This window comes from Glandiceps talaboti, chromosome 11, assembly GCF_964340395.1.
Source record: "Glandiceps talaboti chromosome 11, keGlaTala1.1, whole genome shotgun sequence".
NCBI classification, from domain to species: Eukaryota; Metazoa; Hemichordata; class Enteropneusta; family Spengelidae; genus Glandiceps; species Glandiceps talaboti.
In genome coordinates this window covers 4,205,367-4,225,446 of record NC_135559.1, presented here as the reverse complement: position 1 = coordinate 4,225,446, position 20,080 = coordinate 4,205,367, and the positions used below count along the sequence as shown (strand labels likewise).

Genomic DNA, 20,080 nt, shown 5'->3' with positions numbered 1-20,080 from the left:
TGTTATAATACCAGGAACAGAGAGATGAACAACATAGAATTCTAAGCTACCAGTAATATGTTATGAAATGATGCACATAGTTTGACATTCAGAACAGAAATAATCAGAAACCACAAAAGAATATTTAGTTCCTTCATAAATGGACAGATATTCACAATATATAAACAATTTGCAAAGCCACAAAGATTATCACCAAAAATCTGAAAATTTATGTACCCAAAAATTGATGCATCGCACACGCTATAATTGGTGAATAGAAATTACTTAGGATCTAGTACGCCTCTAAAATCTTTCATCATAATCTAATAAGGTCAATAACTATAGCTGACACAATTATCCTGATATGAAGAATTCTAGTATTGTAAAGTTAAAGGTAGGACTTTTACCTAAGGTTAACGTTTTCTACGTAGATTGCATATAATAATACACCTACAAATTTAACATTACCATATGTCAGTCCCTTGTTGTACAGTCGACAATGAAAAGAAAACATAATACCTAATGTGTTTAAAACTCATGAAAAAGTAGTTCTAACTGTACCACAAAGTAGCTGTACTCTGACTGGGGGACAGGTACAGCACTATCATAGGAACAAAGTCTAGAGATATGATCTCAATAAAGCAACATTAACCGAAATAACAAGCACTCTGTCAGACATGATGAAGGTCAGTGTCACCTACAAGTGAGGCCATAACAACAAACATGAAGGAAATTCAGTGTGACAGTATGGTACAAAGTTAGAATCGTTACTTTGAGCTGCTGAGTTATGGTAGCAGAGTTATATACCTTATTTTATTATCTCACTGTTTTGATAGAAACTATGGTAATAGCTGAAACCACATACATGGATATTCACAAAACAAAAAACGAACACAAACATCATCTGAGTGCAGCATAATGCATTTTTAAATGCATGTGTTACTATATACTTATCACTTTATGAAACATAGAAAGGAAGAGGCCAGGTCACAACGTACCAAAACCTTGATGAGACAAATTAACCCAACATATATCTCCCTAACTTTGATAACTTATCAATTTTTAACTCAGTCACCCCAACCGTACTTGTCATCTCATTGTGAGAAACACGATGACATGATGACATGTGTCTGGAATATTTACGTTGTCCATGTAACTTAGGTCACTGTGCTTAATGCCATGAAAGGGTTATTTTTGTGAGTGACGGTAAATTACCAGGCAATACATATATATAATCCAAATGAAATATATGTATAGAAGAGAAGAATGCCCATGAACTCCATAAGATTATCACAACAATTCTAAAATTTCAAATTTGTACCCAGAAGCTGGTGCATCACATAGGACCTCTAGGACTTGATTTAATAGAAATTTAAATACTCCGGTGTAAATCCCTTCTTTCCCTTCTAATCTGCCGAATATTTGCAAGACAAGAGAATTATATGCAGTTTATCATAACCCGCTCTGAAACACATGTAATATGAACTAAAGCTGAATTCTTAGGGCAGAAATAATGTTGTATACAGTATAGGGTCCTATAGTTTAGTTCCTATACATTATCGTTACCATTTACACCCACATAGTCTAGTTCCTGTACAGTATCATTACCATTTACACCTCCACTCACATAGTCTAGTTTCTATACAGTATCATTACCATTTACACCTCCAATCACATAGTCTAGTTCCTATACATTATCGTTACCATTTACACCTCCACTCACAAGTTAGTTAGAAACCACATTGACATCCAGACTACAGGGTCATAATGACATTGGCCAGGACCTTGCTGATAAATATCAATACATGTTATCTATGATGATGTACACCTATAGCTATGTATCTAGGTTTTAAAGTCACCGATATCTCCTGTAAAGTGAATACACAAATCTACTGAAGTTATCAAATGACATATCTACCTAAAGAAAAAGACGTCATGATAAACTTATACAATATTTGACATAATACAAATATCTATGACATGTGTAAACACCAGTATGTGTTGTTGGTCCAACAAAACAGAAAACAAACATACAGGCATATTTTGGTATATTTATGTTGTGTTCATCTACAATAAGCTTGATATACATGCCACAAAATGCATCACCCCCAATCTTTATGCATTTCATTTTATTCGATTTGTAAGATAAGTTGTAATACGAATAAGTGACATGGAGGCATATAACCTGTGGGATTTATGAGCTTTTTGACCTTTGACATTACCATATATACATATTCAAAAAGCAACCTGTGAGAAATTTGTACGTGCGCAAGACTTTTTTTTTTTGGATTTCAAGCAAATAAGACATTCAAAAAGACAAACTACCAAACCAAAAAACAATACAATGTGATGATAAAAATATCCATGGACTCCATTTTATTAAGAACACCTGCTTCACACAGTGGCATTTATTGATTTCTGATGAATAATATGTAACTAAACCTTGCTTAGTGCAACTCCCTAATAGCAGCTATCTTAGTGAAAATTTATCTGGCATGGAAAAAAGATCAAAATGATGTCCTTTGGCCAGTTTGAAGACAATATCGTAAGAATGCAATGCTAGTATAATTGTGATTTACCTGTTTCGTAATGAAATCTGGAAGTAGTTGAACACAGCTGTAGGTACAAGCAGTCATGCAACTAATGTAGCCCCACACGCAACAGTAGATTTTGTTGTGGCAGTGTACATGTATACGTCATGTAACTAATCGAGTTCCAAGCACGACAGTAGACTTTGTGGCAATATGTCATACATGTGGTCCTTGACATCATCATATCCAGCCATTTGATATGAAATGTGCCTGACATTAGTTCACACATCACATGATGTGACTGATAACAGTTCACCCTTATACACTATCACCCTGTACTATTTACAATACATGTAGTGGTGTTGCATGGTTTGAGGCATGGACAATTTTATTATTTGAATACATCATTATTATGTCTCCAACTACCTGGACATGTCATAGCTCTGTATGGTTGTAGCGTAAGTGATGCTATATTGACTGTTGTCACTGGGGTGGGGGTGACAACAGTCAGAATCAAGTCATGGAAACACAACATCACACAAGCAGGGCTAGACATGAGACAGGTATTTTTCAGAAACTCCTGAAGCCTCCATCAATGCTATCAACTGCTTTCAATGATATATCTTTACTCATAAGTATATTTGACACTCACAAAACTTTCACACATTTTTCTAGTTTTAATTTACCTAACTAATCCAGTGAGGATATTTATACGTGACAATGTTTCCATAGAGATTTTAGTTCTGCTGGAGGTATATCCTGTTGCAACAATAGCATATCTAGTCCCCTTGAATCACATACTACAATCAGTAACTTGGTAAAATGAAAAGAAGATAAAGACAACACTTTCCTTGAAACTCCAAACATTTGAAAGTTATGAGACTTAAAAAAATCTCAAAAGTGACTGTGTGCCAGTTTAGACAGGGGTGGGATCAGGAGTTATGATGACTAAATATTCTTAATCAACATACATGCAATGCATTAATTGGCAAAAACCCACAAGGCCTAAATGACACACCTCACTATGATAGTAAAGTATTCAAGTCAAACAATTACTAAGGTACTATTTTATCTCCACACCATATGTAAGTTGATAGCAGTAATCAAAACAAGTGTACTAAAGGCAGAAATAAGTTTGACTGGACTTTTACTTCAATTAACAGGATTAATGCCCATTTGAAGACACACACTGCTAAAAACATAAAATATTCTAAGAAAAACTGACAAATATGAACACAAAATGAACATATAAATAGTTTATTGCTGTTAAATATGAACACAGTAAATAAATTGGCAGTGATATCAATTCTTAGGATCATAGTACCTACTACTACGAAATATAAAATCGTAAAACAAGTGAAAAACATACGGAAAACAGAAAACTTGAAAAGTGTATATTGTCAAAGTTTTATATTTTATCAAAGTCTGACAAATAAGTAGAGATATACCCATCCAATCAATGAACAGTGATACTGACATGTGATCAAGTGGATCCAATCCGTGTACAAGGGGTAACATATTGCAATACTGCCAAAAACACATAACATATGACCTGGGTTATATCACAATGTCAAAAGTCATCACATTTCTTTAAGTGTCATATTTGCATATTTTTACCAAATCATAAGATCCACAGTAAAGTCTGTGAAACAAATCGGGTCAAGGAATAGCACCATTAATTGAAATCAAAAAACTTTTATAAATCTTTCAAAAAGTATAATAAATATGATCCTGAGACAGAATTTAGTACTTCAAATGCTCACTTCTCAAAATTGGCCTCCTAACACCTAAATTCTAAATTTCAAGTTACACATAGTACACTAAAATACTAGATGTTATACATGTATATTGATAAACAGTCACTGCACTATGATGGTTTCAACAATGACGGTAGAAGGCTTCACTCAATCATTGACATCACAACTATTCTATCTCTACAAAAGCTGCACTAGCTGTAATTGGAGTAGTATTTTTTTTTCCAACAACCAACATTATATTCAATGAAAATTGTTGAAATACCAATACAATGAGTAACACTAAAGTAAAACACTTTCTCTATGTGCTACACTCATTTATAGCATTCATATCAAGTATAAAAGTATACTGTTTAAATTGGTTTATTTGCAAGCCTAGCATGTAGTCTTTCTAATGTGGTCAATTAGCAAATGAAAACAGTGTACTTTTACACTTGATACAGATGCTACAAATGATAGTGGTACATACAGAAAACATTTTACTTTGGTGTTATGAGTTAATCAGATGTTATACATGTTTATTGGAGGTCAATTCTATCCATAAGCAGTGCAGTAACAGGTTGAAATCAAGATTGCATTGGGTCGCTGATTTTTGAGTATGGAGCCAAAAATCAATTTGACTAGATATAATGTACTAAACTATGTGTACAGCTACACAAATATGTTTACCCACAGATAATTCAATACTGCTCAGGGTGTACAATATCACAAATAAGTCATTATATTTAACCAAAGTCTCAAAAAATGTCCAGTTGCAGCTAGTACAGCTTTAACACCACCTTGACTAATAATAACACTACAACTCTGTATGTCTTAATCCACATTTAGGATTACCTCAGTAAACATTAGCTGTTGCTACAAAACTTGACCAAATTAAACTTTATAAAATTTGTCTATCTATGGAAAAAAGAACAATATAAAGCAAATTACGATACCCTGTTCCATTTAGGTCTGTGAACTGTGAAATGAAGTTCCTCAAATAGCAGTGTACAAGTAAATCACCCAAAGTAACTCTCATTATGGTAGCTTAGTTCTGTTTAGGACTGTGATGTGGACCTTAATGAGTTCCTCATATTGTAGTGTATTCTTTTTAACTACTACTAGTAAATAACCCAAAGTAACTCCCATTATGGTAGCTTGGTTCTGTTTAGGACTGTCATGTGGACTATAACGAAGTCCTTCAAATAGCAACGTATTCTTAAATCAAAACTCTCACTGTGGTAGCCTGTTTCCATTTAGGACCATGATCAAACTATGAACCAAACTATGGATGACCATGTACAAGTAATTATATCACCCTGGTTCTGTTTTATGAACTATGAAATGAAGTTTCTCATATAGTAATCCCTGACGTCCATATAAATGTTAAACATATTCTAACTAAAGAAAACAGATAAACTACCTGACTTGCCTGATCTAGCTGGTGACCGTATACTATTGGCTGTCTAAGCTGTATATATACTAGCAGCTTGTGATCTCATTACAGGCTAATAAGTGTCTTAATATCATTAATTCTAGTCTGTCGTCTCTGCTCTGCAGACTGTTTCTTTCCAAAGGCATCTGACATCAAGTTGCGTTTCTTGTCTTGAAGTTCCAACATTCTCTCTTCTATGGAATCCTTCACCACAAACTTAAATATATAAACAAACAATTAATTATTAGTCTATTCAGATATAATCAACATGTATATCTATAAGACATCATTTTCATATAGTCTTCAGTGACTGGCCTAGATCGTATCACATGGTATGGACTTACACCATAGACTGATTTTTCCAGTAGTAACTTCTATAGACCATTAGTTCTAATTATGTGACTGCAGTAACTGATTTCACAAAATGTCATTCAGAAGCAAACAATATATTTGACAGTTTCAGTCATAAACACTTACACTGTGACAACTACAGATTCACAAGAAAGATATTTCACTCACCTTGGTTACGATAACCTCCCTGGTCTGTCCGAGTCTGTGACATCTATCAAAGCATTGGTCTTCAACAGCAGGATTCCATGCCTGGTTGAAATAATGTATACATGTACAATTTCACTAAACTATATCTGTCATTTCAATTCTACACAGCAGCCTAGTATTGTTAATCGTAATTCATGTAATTGTGAGTGCATTGAGCTCTCAGGAGGAAAGGTGCATTATAAATTCGCATTATCATTTAATATTATTATTATAATTATGGATAACAAATACATGATACCCATGCTAACATATATCACTACCTGTATAATCAATATGCTGTGTTGATTTTCACATTGTGAAATTACTCTCTTTTTTTGTGTATGGTCAATACAAGCATTTTCTTTTTACTTTATTGTACTATACTGATATCTGAAATGATAGATAAGGTTGCAATAAAGTTTATTATTATTATTATTATTATATCATATATCATAAATTTAAACTTAAGTGATATCTATCACACATGACACAAAACATTTAGGGAATGAAATTTAATTTATTGGGTAGTATGACTATGATGAAAATTTTACAAGAATATACACTTACAGTGTGTGGGACACAAAGCAAACTGTGGACTGTATAAAGCATTCAAACATTTCATAATAATCATCTCAAATCAATCTGTGTTACAACTGGAATTAAGGCGGACTTACTGGATCCAGAAGAAAGACTCTAGAAGCTGCAGTGAGATTAATCCCTGTACCACCAGCCTTTAGGGATAGTAGAAAGATAGTTGGACTGTTTTCATCATTGCTTGAAAACTCTTCAATGACATGAGATCTTTTCTGGTGGGTCATACTACCATCCAGACGTACAAAGTGGAAACCTGATTCACTGCAATGAAAAGAAGTATATCAAACAGAACCAATGAATGGTAAGTGAAATGGGTAGTGAATCCAACCTTTAGGTGATTTAACAGTTGTCTGACATTGGTATATTACCTGAGAGGTCTTTCCATCAAATTCAGTAGTGATGTAAACTGTGAAACTACTATACTCTTGACTGCAGGGTCTTCCCTTCTTAGCTGAATCAGTGCTTCCATACATGCATCAACCTGTAAAAGGTATACATTCAAGGTTAAAGGTCAATATTGGGAATTTCAAGTATAGTATGCAAATCACAATATTAGTATTCCCAACATTGACTACTATATGAAAATTCCCTCTGTGATGTAACACAGTGGTTTAGCATTAGCATTACTTTGCCTTCTCCACTGGGTACACTTGTATAGAACACCACTAATGTACAACTGCTTGACTCTGCCACTGGTACATAGTGTGGATGTTTCCGTGTTATGTTAGTGAAACACACTTCAGTGTACTGCCAGTTGTAGTGTACTTGTACTGTCAGTTACTGTTAACCCACCAGAAGCAGTAACCTAGTAAACTTCACCATCAATACACCACTACATTACTCCACTGCTGATACCGGTACATATGTAATGCACTGAGTAACTTGGTAGACAGTACCGCTAAAAAAAGGTACAGTGACAGCAAAGTTACACTGTAGTACCGGTATATGTACAGTTACACTATGCTAGACTACAGCATCAACAACTCTGGCTATGGAATCACAGTAATCAACTTTCAGAGTTTTCAGAGTTAGGTTTTGACCACTCTGCAATATGGCAAGTTTTTCATTTTGATGAACAGAATCAAAGAAATCACTAATTAATAATGTTGTGGTGTGATTAATTATAAATTAATTACTGGTAAATACAAAGTACATGCATATATTTAAAAGATTTTTATCACCACTCTCACTTTTCTCCCCATTTAAATGACATCAGACAGGCATCCACAACAAAATCTCAAAATACGCTTAGAATGTACATATTCATATTTCTACAAATTTTTCATAATCAGTTCACTCTTGCTTTCATCCAAGACCTCCATCAAGGAATCTCGTAGATTACTAACCTTGGCACTGGATTGCCATTCTCCCTCTTCCATGGACTCCATCTCTTTTTCACACCCACTTTCTTGAGGTACTTGCACCAGTTGCTCTGATTTCACTTCACCTCTACACAAAGGACACTTGGCGTTTGGCTGATGGCAAATAAAAAAGTTACAACATAACACATAAGTGAACTATGGCATTAATAAGTTGTAATTTTCTGATGAATTTTCAGTTCAACATTTCATTCCATTGGACAGTGTTTTGGCTTCAGAACTGTAAATAAAAGTTAGAAAAATTTCACAACAATCAAAGATGATCAACAAACATTCAGGTATTCCTTATTACAATGGTTGCATAAAACAGTATAGTTTTCACATTATATGGTTAAAAGACTGATAAAGACTGATAACTATGGCCAGTCATTGATCTATTGTTCATTACACAGCATTCCAACTAGTAATTGGGATACACAACAACTACTTCAATACAATAATATGTTATTGTTGATAAAATTTCCTTAATGGCAATGAGAGTGCTCACAAGGTGTAATTCTGTATCACTTGCACAAAATGGGTAACATGGTTTTTATCTCCAGATAGTCAGATACTGTAGATTGAAGATCGCTCATATATTGTTTTTTGACCAACCTGTTCACTACGGATAACTTCTTCAATACACATCCGACAGAAGACATGTGCACAGTGTGTTATTACAGGAAGTTTTAGTGAATCTAAACAGATACAACACTCTTCATCAGACCCTTGGCTTAGAACTGACATCAAACTTGACACTAGTTTCTGTCTCATTTCTTCACTGGTGGCACTGTTACCATTCCCTGTAAATTCATAACAGACACATCAATTGACCTAAACCATGACTTAAAACTGACATCAAACTTGAATAATGTATTCACTAATAGTAGAAGCACTATTACAACTCACTGTAAATTCAAAACAAAATTCATTGGACTTCATTGATTCCAACATTAATTTTAATCTTATACCTCTGGGGTCTCAATTAACACCAGTGTGTGAAATTAAGGCAAAATGACTATTGGTCATCAGGACCAAAGATATTATAACAAAAGTTGTTGATCCTACTAGATGCAGTTTATGACTTGTATCTACAGTTACCAATCTACTGTTCATAAAGACAAGTACGTGTAAAACAGGTACCATAAGGTCAGATTCATGTTGGTAAAATTTGGATATGTCGATCCATATTATTGAAAAATAATATCCATATCATTGTATATAATACATATTCATATCTCCTAAGACCAATGGAGCAATAGTGCATCACTGAAAGAACAATATCAGTAAAAAAAAAATAATGTACCAATTTGAGTTTTTTTGGCAACCAAGTTACAATTATTTGAGGTGAAATCATGAAATGACCTGTCCAATTTTATGACAACAGCTGTATTTCCTGGAGTGGCATTCCACTTTAACAGCAAATATACATGTCTCTGGGTTTGTCCTAGCCGCAGCTGCAGCACAGAGTGCAGGATGACAACAGATTTATCTGAGTCTGAGAAGGATAGGGTTGATATCTTACCCAGCATAGCTGCTGTCCTAGCCACAGCTGCAGCACAAAGTGCAGGATGACAACAGATTTGTCTGAGTCTGAGAAGGATAGCTAATACATCACCATAGTTAGCTAGTAGAGACCCTGCCTTGAAGTACCTGGATTGAAGATAAAGGTTACCGGTAATTAAGAAATATTGATCAGCTGATGGTCAAAATTTGGGAGATTGCTAAAGTGCATCAGAGGATCAGAGATAACTAACTATAGAGGGCAGCACATACCACTTGCAAAATTTGGCTCACAATACAGAACAACTGTAGAGTTGAGTACATTGGTGCAGTCTACATTCCCACATCACTTGTTTCTACTTATTTCTAATAAATTGTGTTACTTGCATGTCCTTAGGGTTGATATCTTACCCAGAGTGGCTGCTGTAGTCTTACTGTTTTTTTTAACCCTTTACTACAGACCTCTTGAAGAGGGTGCTCCTATACTGAAGGAGGAATCTCCAGGGGTGAACAAATCCACTGTTCCTGGGTCCGGGACTAGCAATTTTTTTTAGCAGACCACACAAATTTTACCTTGTCTGGTCCGTCAGACCAGTACTTTACTGTTAATAACTATGTTAAAAAGTTGTCTGAATATACAGATTCATAGGTAAGATTTAATATTTCACATTAGCGGGACCTGGGACCACTAATTCTTTCAGCAGGACCACTGGATTTTTTAAGGCACTGGTCCAGGGACCACCAGTTCACAAAATGATTTGTTCACCCTGATCTCCCAAACAACAACAACAACAACAACAACAACAACAACAACATGGCAGGTGGAATTATGACTCACTTTCCAATCGTTATTCTTCCTTCTGAAGCCATGGTGTCATACATTGTCCGTTCTTCTTCTGATAATTCTACACTTTGTATATAGATCTTTTTGTCAGGTAGTTCTACCAGTGGTTTACCATCTACCTTCTGAGTTTTAGTACGTCTCATTGCAATGGACCTCATCAGACGTTGAACATGTCTAGAAATAAAACAACCAAATACACTTTTAAAGAACCTTATCAGGAAAATCTTGTTGCTGGGACTTGATTTAGTATGATGTTGGGGAAAGCTTTACCCTTTAAATATACACACTCATATACATGTGTGAGTATACAGGCAACAAACTAGTTACTCTACTAAATTCCCACAATCACTATAACATGACTTACTTGAGAGCATTTTTGTCACCCTGTGTAATTGGTCTCTCCATAGTTCTCTGCCACCATTGTCTTTCATTCAGTGGTTCCACTTTCAGAAATGATATGATAGAAAACAAATCCTTCATGGAATTCTGTATGGGTGTACCTATAAAAAAATAATGTATGTACCGTAATGTTCATGTAATACATGACAATGTGCCATTTACTCAAAACCAAACATGTACTCAGCAGAGCCGACAATCAAAATGAGATGTACATTGTAACTGAAGTGCAATTATTTGTATTCTGAGCATACATGATGAATGCATGGCACTTGATTTCATACATTCACAGAGATGCCCCCCCCCCCCTTCTAACCTATTAATTTGAGCCATATTTCCTCATTAAACCTAACAATGAATGACACAACCTTAGCTCTCTCAAGAATAAACTGTAAAACTTGAGATATTTCAGTTTTATGAGCAATATGATTCAACAAAGTTTTTTTCCTGAAATGACATACCTGTAAGAACCCATCGTCTCTGTGCTTTCAATGCATTCACAGCCTTAGTCTGCAGAGCCTTGTGATTTCGGATGCTGTGTCCTTCATCTAGCACTACACGTAGCCACTCAGTTTTATGCACTGCACTGTTTGCCTGTAGGTGGTGATAAAATATTTTACACAAATTGTAAAAGTACATTTCAGAAATCTTACCATGTACTACAGATTTAAGAATTATGCAAGCATACATGTGTATGTATGCTTTTAATTTTAAACTCAACTGCCGGTCTGTAGGTATTGTACATTGTCAGCACCACATATTTTCACTTATTTCATTTACCCCTTTAGTTTAAAAAAAAAACTCAACAGCCAGTGTGTTGTACATTGTCAGTACCACATCATTTCACTTACCCCATTAGCTCTAAACTCAACAGCCAGTGTATTGTACATTGTCAGTACATCATTACACTTACCCCTTTAGTTTTACACTCAACAGCCAGTGTGTTGTATGTTATCAGTACCTCATTTCACTTACCCCATTAGCTCTAAACTCAACAGTCAGTGCATTGTACATTGTCATCATTTCACTTACCCCTTTAGTTTTAAACTCAACAGCCAGTGTGTTGTATGTTGTCAGTACCACATCTTGTTGTTCCAGTTTCCATGCATGTTTAGTTCTCTCATTACCATAGTAAGTATAGAAACTCACATCAACATTTGGTTTTACATGTTCCTCAAACTGATCCTGTAAGAAACACACATTATAATTCATCCCATACACTCCACAGCATGTACTGCTCTAATGAATGTTATAACAATTCCTAAATTCCAAACAATTTACAAAATTACACCATCTGGTAAACAGCAGTCTTCCACAATATTTCAAATTCATTTCACTTTTATATACAATGTGATTGACAATAATGTTGACACTCTTTGCTCTTTTACATTATAAGGTGCATGTAAGTAGTTAGTGAATGACATGAGTACTCAATAGCAATTTCTACAGATTCTTTCTATCAATACCTTATACCCTGGCAGTAGTCTGTAAGGTATGCTGTGACAGGGCGCCCTCACACATTGGCCAACCCCTCCCATGAGGTGGGTGAGAGTGGACGCCACAATGTATTTTACAGTCTAAACCTGGCAGATAATACAGGTTGTTTGTGAAAGTACTTACAATCCAGTTAGATAATACAGACATTGGACAGATAATAAGTGTTGGTCTGGGTCCTTTAGCTGGTATCTTGCCAGTAACATCAACTGCTAAGGATGCATGTTCTAACAATGGATCAGGTAAACTATCATCATCCCATTCAACTTCAAATGATTCTGGCTGTCCACCTTTAGAATGTACAATAAATCAAGCAATGAATTATTATGACAAAACTCCTCACTGGTTAAATCAATACAAGATTTCTATTCAATAATTAATTACTGTGAACCTAGAATAATTCAGACTTATTTTCGAGTATTTCGCTGAAAAAAAAAAATTGTTTAAAATAAGTCGTGACTAAAATGTCCCTTTATACATAATCATAATAGACTTTGTAATTCGTAAAAATTAGTCTTTGAGAACTACTTGAAGACAGTCAAATCGCAAATTTTCTAGTGACAAAAATATTTATATTTACAGTATATCTTTAGAGGGTAGTTTGTTCAATAAATCATTAACCTGGTAATTCTAAAGCAATCTTTGTCGATTTCAAACATGTAAAATTGTAAATACACAAGTACAAATGAGCATGCAACCAGAGAAAGGAAATCAATGAGAATTTTCACATGGAGATTCTATGCTGTTTAAGGTATTTCATCTCATCTGCATTACCAAGTAACACTACTGTGTTTATTCCTCACATGACAACAACATACACAGTAGTACATATATATACATATACCTACAAAATATTCACCCTTTTTAGGACTTAGTTTCTACAAGTCTATGTGATTACACCCTAAAAATATGGTATCAGCATTTGAAAGGTCAAACTTCTAATTTTCTATCCTCATATTGAAAAATGAAGTCAGGATAATTTATGTACAGGTCTATTTAAAATAGAAACAGACTAACCGACACTGCTCGCAGCTGTTATATCACTGACTGAGTTACTTTGGGTAAGATCAATAACTTCTTGTCCATCAACAGCATCAACTCTAGTCTTCACATCTTCTGATGATTCCTTCCCAGTTACAGTAGTAATACTTGTCTCACCTTTCATCTTTCTTTTTCCTTTACCCTTCTTTGATTTTCCTTTTGATTCTTTGGTTGGTTTGTCTTCATTTTCATCTTTGCCAGTACTAGCGTCTACGGATGCTCCCTCTCCTTTAAGTGGTTCCCATTCATTTTCTGATAACTTCTTTCCCTTCTTTTTACCTTTGCCTTTACCCTTTCCAGCTTTCTCACTGTTACCACTACTGGACTTTGCACTGACTTTCGCTGAAATGTAAATACATTTTACAAAATGTTGTCTTCTTTTTTCAAACTTGATAATGATGAAAAATGTACTGCTCTTACATATTGTTTATAAGCACACCACTGTGTTACTGCATGTGAACCAGAATAACTGCAAGATATGTTATATAGATCAACAAATACATATACAGAACACTGAATAAGAAGGCCAAGAGTTCTTTCCCTGAATGTTACTCCTTTGTGTGCTTAATCTTGGTTTTAAGGTATATATCATGAATCATCCTAAGCAGGAGACAAATATCACATTTGGTGCAGACTGCTATAAGAATTAAAAGATGGTTCATTTGATTCACAAATTACCTTTCTTCTTAGGGCTTTGCTCAGCTAAATCTTCCTCGTCCTCACTGCTGAAAGTATACTTAGCTGGTTTCTTTCTTGTTCTGAAATATGGACATCACAAAAAATATGATAGCTTCTATAAGTAGGTGTTGTCATGGTAATCTATAAAATCTATGTCTGTGACTACAAAGGTCCAGTCATACTATTCACGGTTGATTAATACATACAATGTACACATACATACATACCTACAAAGACAGACAAATAAACAGACGAACATACATACATACATACATACATACATACATACATATGTACGTACACACACACACACACACACACACACACACGTACATACATACATGCATACACATACTTAATCCAAAGTGTATAAGGATGTTATAAGTCGTTACTCAAAGTTTCACACTTCTTACATCAACAGACAAACAAGCTTGTGAAAACTTGTGTACTTTTATCACTAGTTTATCTCAAGATTGCTTCCAGAACATTTCGCTCATAGTTTCTATTGCAACTCTTTGCTGTGATATATGTGAACCATTTGCTACACTATAAGATAATTCAGTTAGAGACATAACAACAAACCTAGGTGGTATATTTGGACTGATAAAACATGATAGATGTTAACTTACCTAGTGGGTCTACTTCTGATATTAGGTGATGTTACAACTGGTGCTGATTTCACCTTGGACTCCTTAGGTTTGTACTCAGGATCCTGTTTACCCGTCATAGGAACCACTTCATCAACACCCTCATTACCATCAGACTATAACAGAGATATTTTAAGATTTAGAGTTAATAACATACAGCTATAAGACAAGGCAAAGTATTTGAGGATGTCATTTAGTAAACTATTGTCTCTTTCTTCAACTATCAGACTTCTTCAGTAGGAGAAAGACTAAAATCACTTGACCAAACTGTTCCATACATAGACCAAATGAGAAGCATAGGTATCCATCAAGACTGAGACAGTAACACATTTACTAAACCATCCGTTCCACGAGTATTATCGCAATTACTATATATTACCTCATTTGTCATTTCTGCTTCACTATCACTATCATGTGAATTCAAGTCCTCTTCTGAATCTGAAACTACAAATGTTGTCTTGGAAGTACTTGCTTTCTGACTTTTACATTTCTGACTGGCTGGCTGACTAGCTGACAATTTCTTAACCTTCTTCTTCTTCTGCAAAGAAGATATTCAAGAAGATTATTAATACAACAAATGTCTGTATCAGCAGCAGCAGTGTATTGAATTTGAATGAATCAATGTACTGAACAAACACAGATGAATGATGTAAAAGCTATTGCTAGAAAAATGAGACTATGCCTATACCATTGAAACTGTCAAAAAAACGTTTCATTTCTTGGCAATCTTAGTTTTTAGTATAGCGAAATACAGCCAAAATACATTATACACTGTTGTGCAGTGATGTTAGCCCTGACTTCTTAACACAAAACCAAGTCAAAAAATCTCAATATTGTCTACAGAAAATGTTACGTTAGCAATCTAAAATAATTTGGTCTGAGTAGAATGTTGTTCGTAAATCGCAGAAGAGAAGTATTAACGAAATGATTCCACTGAAGTGACAATCAAAATGCCCTCTTGCGTCATCTTTTATTGTCATTCAAGTAAACTGTGAACATCTTGAGAAAAAAAAAACATGTATGTTTACTCACAACAGGTTCTTTCTCAAAGCCAACTACAGGCATAGCCAATGGTTTACCATCATAGAAATTACTCATAATAAGTGCTATGACTTCCAGTGTCTTTCCAAGTCCCATATCATCAGCCAGGATACCACCTTTCACTGCTGGTGGTCTATTAGTAGTCACATAGTTTATCAAACTGTTGAAGTATTTGCCATTTCTCTTCTCCCAGAATGGAGGTAGATCATCGTTGTTTTCTCTAGCTTTCATCCATGCCAGTGCTTGCTTCTGATGCGGATATAGCGTAGTCGCTATTGCCTGTATCATAAAAATTGGATAAGTATTCATCTAGTACTCCTATATATTCATTGTTAGTATCAAGTATAGTCTGTCATGTACAAAGCAAGAAACATACTAGAGTCATTTGATGTGCAAGACTAAGACATCACTCTAGTTGTTCAAATTCATTGGGCACTGAAGTTTTGTAATTCCCTTACTTCACAAATACATGTATACCACTTAGTTTTTGTTTAAAGCCGAATGTCGGGTTTAAAAGGCCTCCTAACTTTGTGGAGGTTATTGTCAAATTTGAATGCAGACATTGATTCCTCTCTGAAAAGCCATGATAAAGAGCAGCTGGTGATTTGGATAAAAATCTACCAGAGTTCTCAAGGTATTTCACCACATTTCCCCACCACATCATACATGGTATGGAAATCTGTGTAAGTTTTACCAGATTTTCTTCCCTCTTTGTTGGGGTTTCCAACAAAAATTATTGTACACAATATGTGAGTTCATAAAATTGAATTGTGAAAATTCTGACATCCGACAGAGAGAGTCCAGACTTGTCAATGAAAGGCATACAGTTATAATTTTCCTTTCTCTTGCTGAGTTAGAATTTCTCTGTCATTACTTATCATCTGAGTTTCTCATAAAAATGACTTAAGAGGTACTCACATCTGCCGGTTCTTCCATACTTGTCTTGTCATATTCTTTAGAATCTTCAAATAAATTGTCCAGTTCATTCTTCATCTGTGAAAAGAGAGATGAAACCTTAATGCTAAATTGTGAAATTACCCATTCTAGGCAACCAAACCCATTATATATATGCTACCAAATATTTTCTTATGCTTTGCATGTATTATTAGTGAATGGCATGTGTATGTACCTGATAATGAATGATACAATTTAAATATTGAAGTGAGGGGGGGGGGGGGTAATGGAAGACAGAGATGAGAGGGCAAAGAAAGTGAGTGAGATAGACACTTTGAAATTTAGTGAGAGCAGTTGAAAGGGTAGCTAGAGAGAAGGGGAAAGAGAGATGGAGTGAGAGAAACTGAGTACGAGAGAATGAGAGAATAACAGATTTAAAGATCAACTTTAATCTCATACCTTTGCATTATAACTTGTTTGCTGGTATGACAAAAGAGTATTTCAGAGAGGGGTCAAGAATGTACTCAATTACAAATGAGATTAGGGAATGTGAATAGTCATATAATAGAATATTCAGTAGTTTTTATCTGAGGTTACAGTGCAAGATAAATGAATAATACCTCACCACATACAAATAATTTCCATGGGTTGTAACACATAAGCAGTTCAAAATTTTGGCATCGATCTTTCGATAACCTAGTGGTCAGTTGTAACTTTGGAATTTGTCATTCTGATGAGGACCTTCAACCAAGACAGACTGAAATTTCAATTCTAAACAACTTTGAACTTGTGTATTATAACCCATATAAATCATTTGATCTACCAGGGTGATGAACATCTTGGTGACATGTATACAAATAGCTATCATTGTATTATACCTCACCACATACAAATAGCTAGCATTGTATTATACCTGTTCTGTTGTCAATGCTTTTTTTGGTCCATATGATGTCCTTGGTGTATAGGTACTGGTGTTAGCTCCACTTCCACCTGAACTTCCTGGTATTCCAGGTACACTGCTACTACTAGTTCCAGATTCTTTCATAAACTGACCATGTCGACGTAGAATTTCTACAGCCTGGGTCTTCTTCTCAGGTCTGCCCCATAGTGTGATGTCAACTGGCATACGAAAAACATTGTTTTGACCAAACGGAACCATCCTGTACAGAAAAGATAAATGGAAATCAAAAGTTATAATGACCAGTGGTAGATGTTGACAAAATCTCAATGCATTGATGATTCCTAAATCATATACCAGAGGTGCTATCAAAACCATGATTTACTGAAATTATCTTATTTCCTGTTTCTTTAAATGGGACCTGAAAACCTAAACCAAAGTACTGTTAGCACCACTGAACTTTATGTAAAATATTTCAATATTTTGTAAAACAAATATGGTCTGCTTCTACCTTAAACTCAGGAGAGTTTGAGACGAACATCATTAAAATTGCTCATTAAACTTGTGTTCTTTCAGACATTTCACTGGTCTTTCAAGTTCCCTAGTCAATGAGGAAATCAGACTACAATCATTTGCATACCATTTTACATTCTGTTATAAATTTGATCCACTCACCCTTCTATTCTAGCAATATTTCTATCCACTATCTGTGCCAGTGGTGCTGCTAATTCTCTCTTGATATGTCCAACCTGAGCACCATATGCACTGCTGACTTTGATAGCATTTCTATCATAGCGGTTTTCTGGTTCTCTTTCCAAGGCTACCATCTCTTGACCTGACACCTGGATACACACAAAACAAAATAAAACAAGCCATTTACATCCCTGACAGTTGAATAGGATTTGTGTTACTTTACCAGTAGCCAATCAAGATAATGCGGGATGCTTTGACATACACTCAGGTGTTTTAGCATCCATTAATCCATACTGAAGTCACTCTAAATTAGTCTAGTTCCTGACAACCATGTTCAGATTTACAACACATGATCTTCACACATTACATAATGTATGAAGATAATGTAGTGTAAATCTGAACACAGCAGGTCACCACGGACTAGACTACTAACATATGGTGTCAAGAGTGAAAGTTTGATTTATTTGTGTATATCAATCAATCTTTATTGCATAACAACATGGATAGAATAATTCAATGTGAAAAAATAATGCCATGGTTTAAAAAAAGGAGACAAGTTAAGAGATAACATGGTGGTTTACCGTATACCTCCATGGAGATAAGTAATGATTGCTTTCAAATTTTGTCAAAAAATACCTAACACTCTAGGCTTGTCAAAGACTAAATAAGTTGAATGACCTACCACACCACTATAATACTGCAGTCCTACTATATTTCCTCTCACTGATCCAAGGAAGACTTGGTGATCTAACTCATCATCTCCAATATCACCAGTAACACTAACTGAGATATCTAAATCTATGGTTGAATCTAACACTGGATAACTTGGCCACTGTAAACTTTGGAGATAGTTCAGCTCCTCTTGCCATGAATTGTTTCTCTTCTTCCAACTTTTAGAACTGTAGTTTTGTTTCCATGATGTGTTCCGGCCACGTCGTCTTCTCCATCCCCAAGGCATTTTGACTAATTTTAGTGAAACTGTCTATTATGTAAATGTGAAGAAAAAAATACAAAGTGACCTGTTGGTGACTGAAAAGATTACTGCTAACATATGGAGAAATAGTGAAAACAACCTTTATTGTTTTTACTACCAATTTTGCGATATCAATGCATACACTTCTGACTTGTTGAACCACTGGTTACACATTTTTGTAAAACATACAAGCCAGCTGTGTTTTAGATGCATTTTGACAGAGAACAAATAAATCTGGTTGGCACATTTAGCACACATTACATAACATTTTATGACACAATGTTTGAGTTCCATAACTACTGTTTACTTCCTGTAGCTAAATGTGCCAGACTACGAAATTCGCGCCAGTCACAATTACTGTATGGCGGGACAGACGATTTCGTTCATTTCCTGTTGAGTACAAACAGTAGAATACCAGCCGTTTTACATGTAAATAAGATTTTAATAGTAACTAGACCCTCAGACCCTACTACTGTATATTTTACGCAGAAAATTCTATATTTCACTTGAATCTAGATGAAAATTAGCGGGAACACGTTGAAGCTTCAACCCTGGCACACTACTATTGATAAAATTCCCCAATAAACGTGTAGTACCGTCGAGGACCACAAGTTGGCACAACTTTCCAGTACGCCCACACTTTCTGACGACAAACTGTGCTTACTTTATCAAAATCAACACATTCAAATGATTTCAGCTGAAATAGGTATGGGATGTTTTTAACATTACAAAATCACACAGGTAATTTTTTGACAGGCCTATTCATAAGCTATTGGCTGACCCATGTTGAAGATCCTGTCGACGACTTGAA

At 35.1% G+C, this 20,080-nt stretch overlaps 1 protein-coding gene across 1 annotated transcript; it reads right to left on the bottom strand.

Annotated features, from left to right (window-relative positions):
- Positions 1-5,489: 5,489 nt before the first annotated feature.
- Positions 5,490-19,254, bottom strand: LOC144442688 (helicase-like transcription factor). The gene is made up of 21 exons (XM_078132062.1): positions 18,979-19,254; positions 18,279-18,445; positions 17,619-17,865; positions 16,730-16,804; positions 15,803-16,090; positions 15,150-15,308; positions 14,753-14,886; positions 14,124-14,203; positions 13,422-13,787; positions 12,531-12,694; positions 11,943-12,095; positions 11,372-11,504; positions 10,879-11,014; positions 10,509-10,688; positions 9,693-9,820; positions 8,783-8,970; positions 8,156-8,284; positions 7,178-7,290; positions 6,890-7,070; positions 6,198-6,278; positions 5,490-5,894 (listed from the first exon to the last, which is right to left on the bottom strand). The coding sequence occupies exons 1-21, from the start codon at positions 19,252-19,254 to the stop codon at positions 5,745-5,747; spliced, it is 3,528 nt and encodes a 1,175-aa protein (XP_077988188.1). The 3' UTR covers positions 5,490-5,744.
- Positions 19,255-20,080: the final 826 nt, after the last annotated feature.

Coding starts and splice junctions, on each gene's coding strand:
- LOC144442688 (XM_078132062.1), bottom strand. CDS start 19,254: ATGCCTTGGGGATGGAGAAGACGACGTGGCCGGAACACATCATGGAAA. Junction 16,805..17,618: donor AAGCATTGACAACAGAACAG/GTATAATACAAT, acceptor CTCTTTTCACAG/ATGAAGAATGAACTGGACAA. Junction 5,895..6,197: donor GGGAGGTTATCGTAACCAAG/GTGAGTGAAATA, acceptor TATATATTTAAG/TTTGTGGTGAAGGATTCCAT.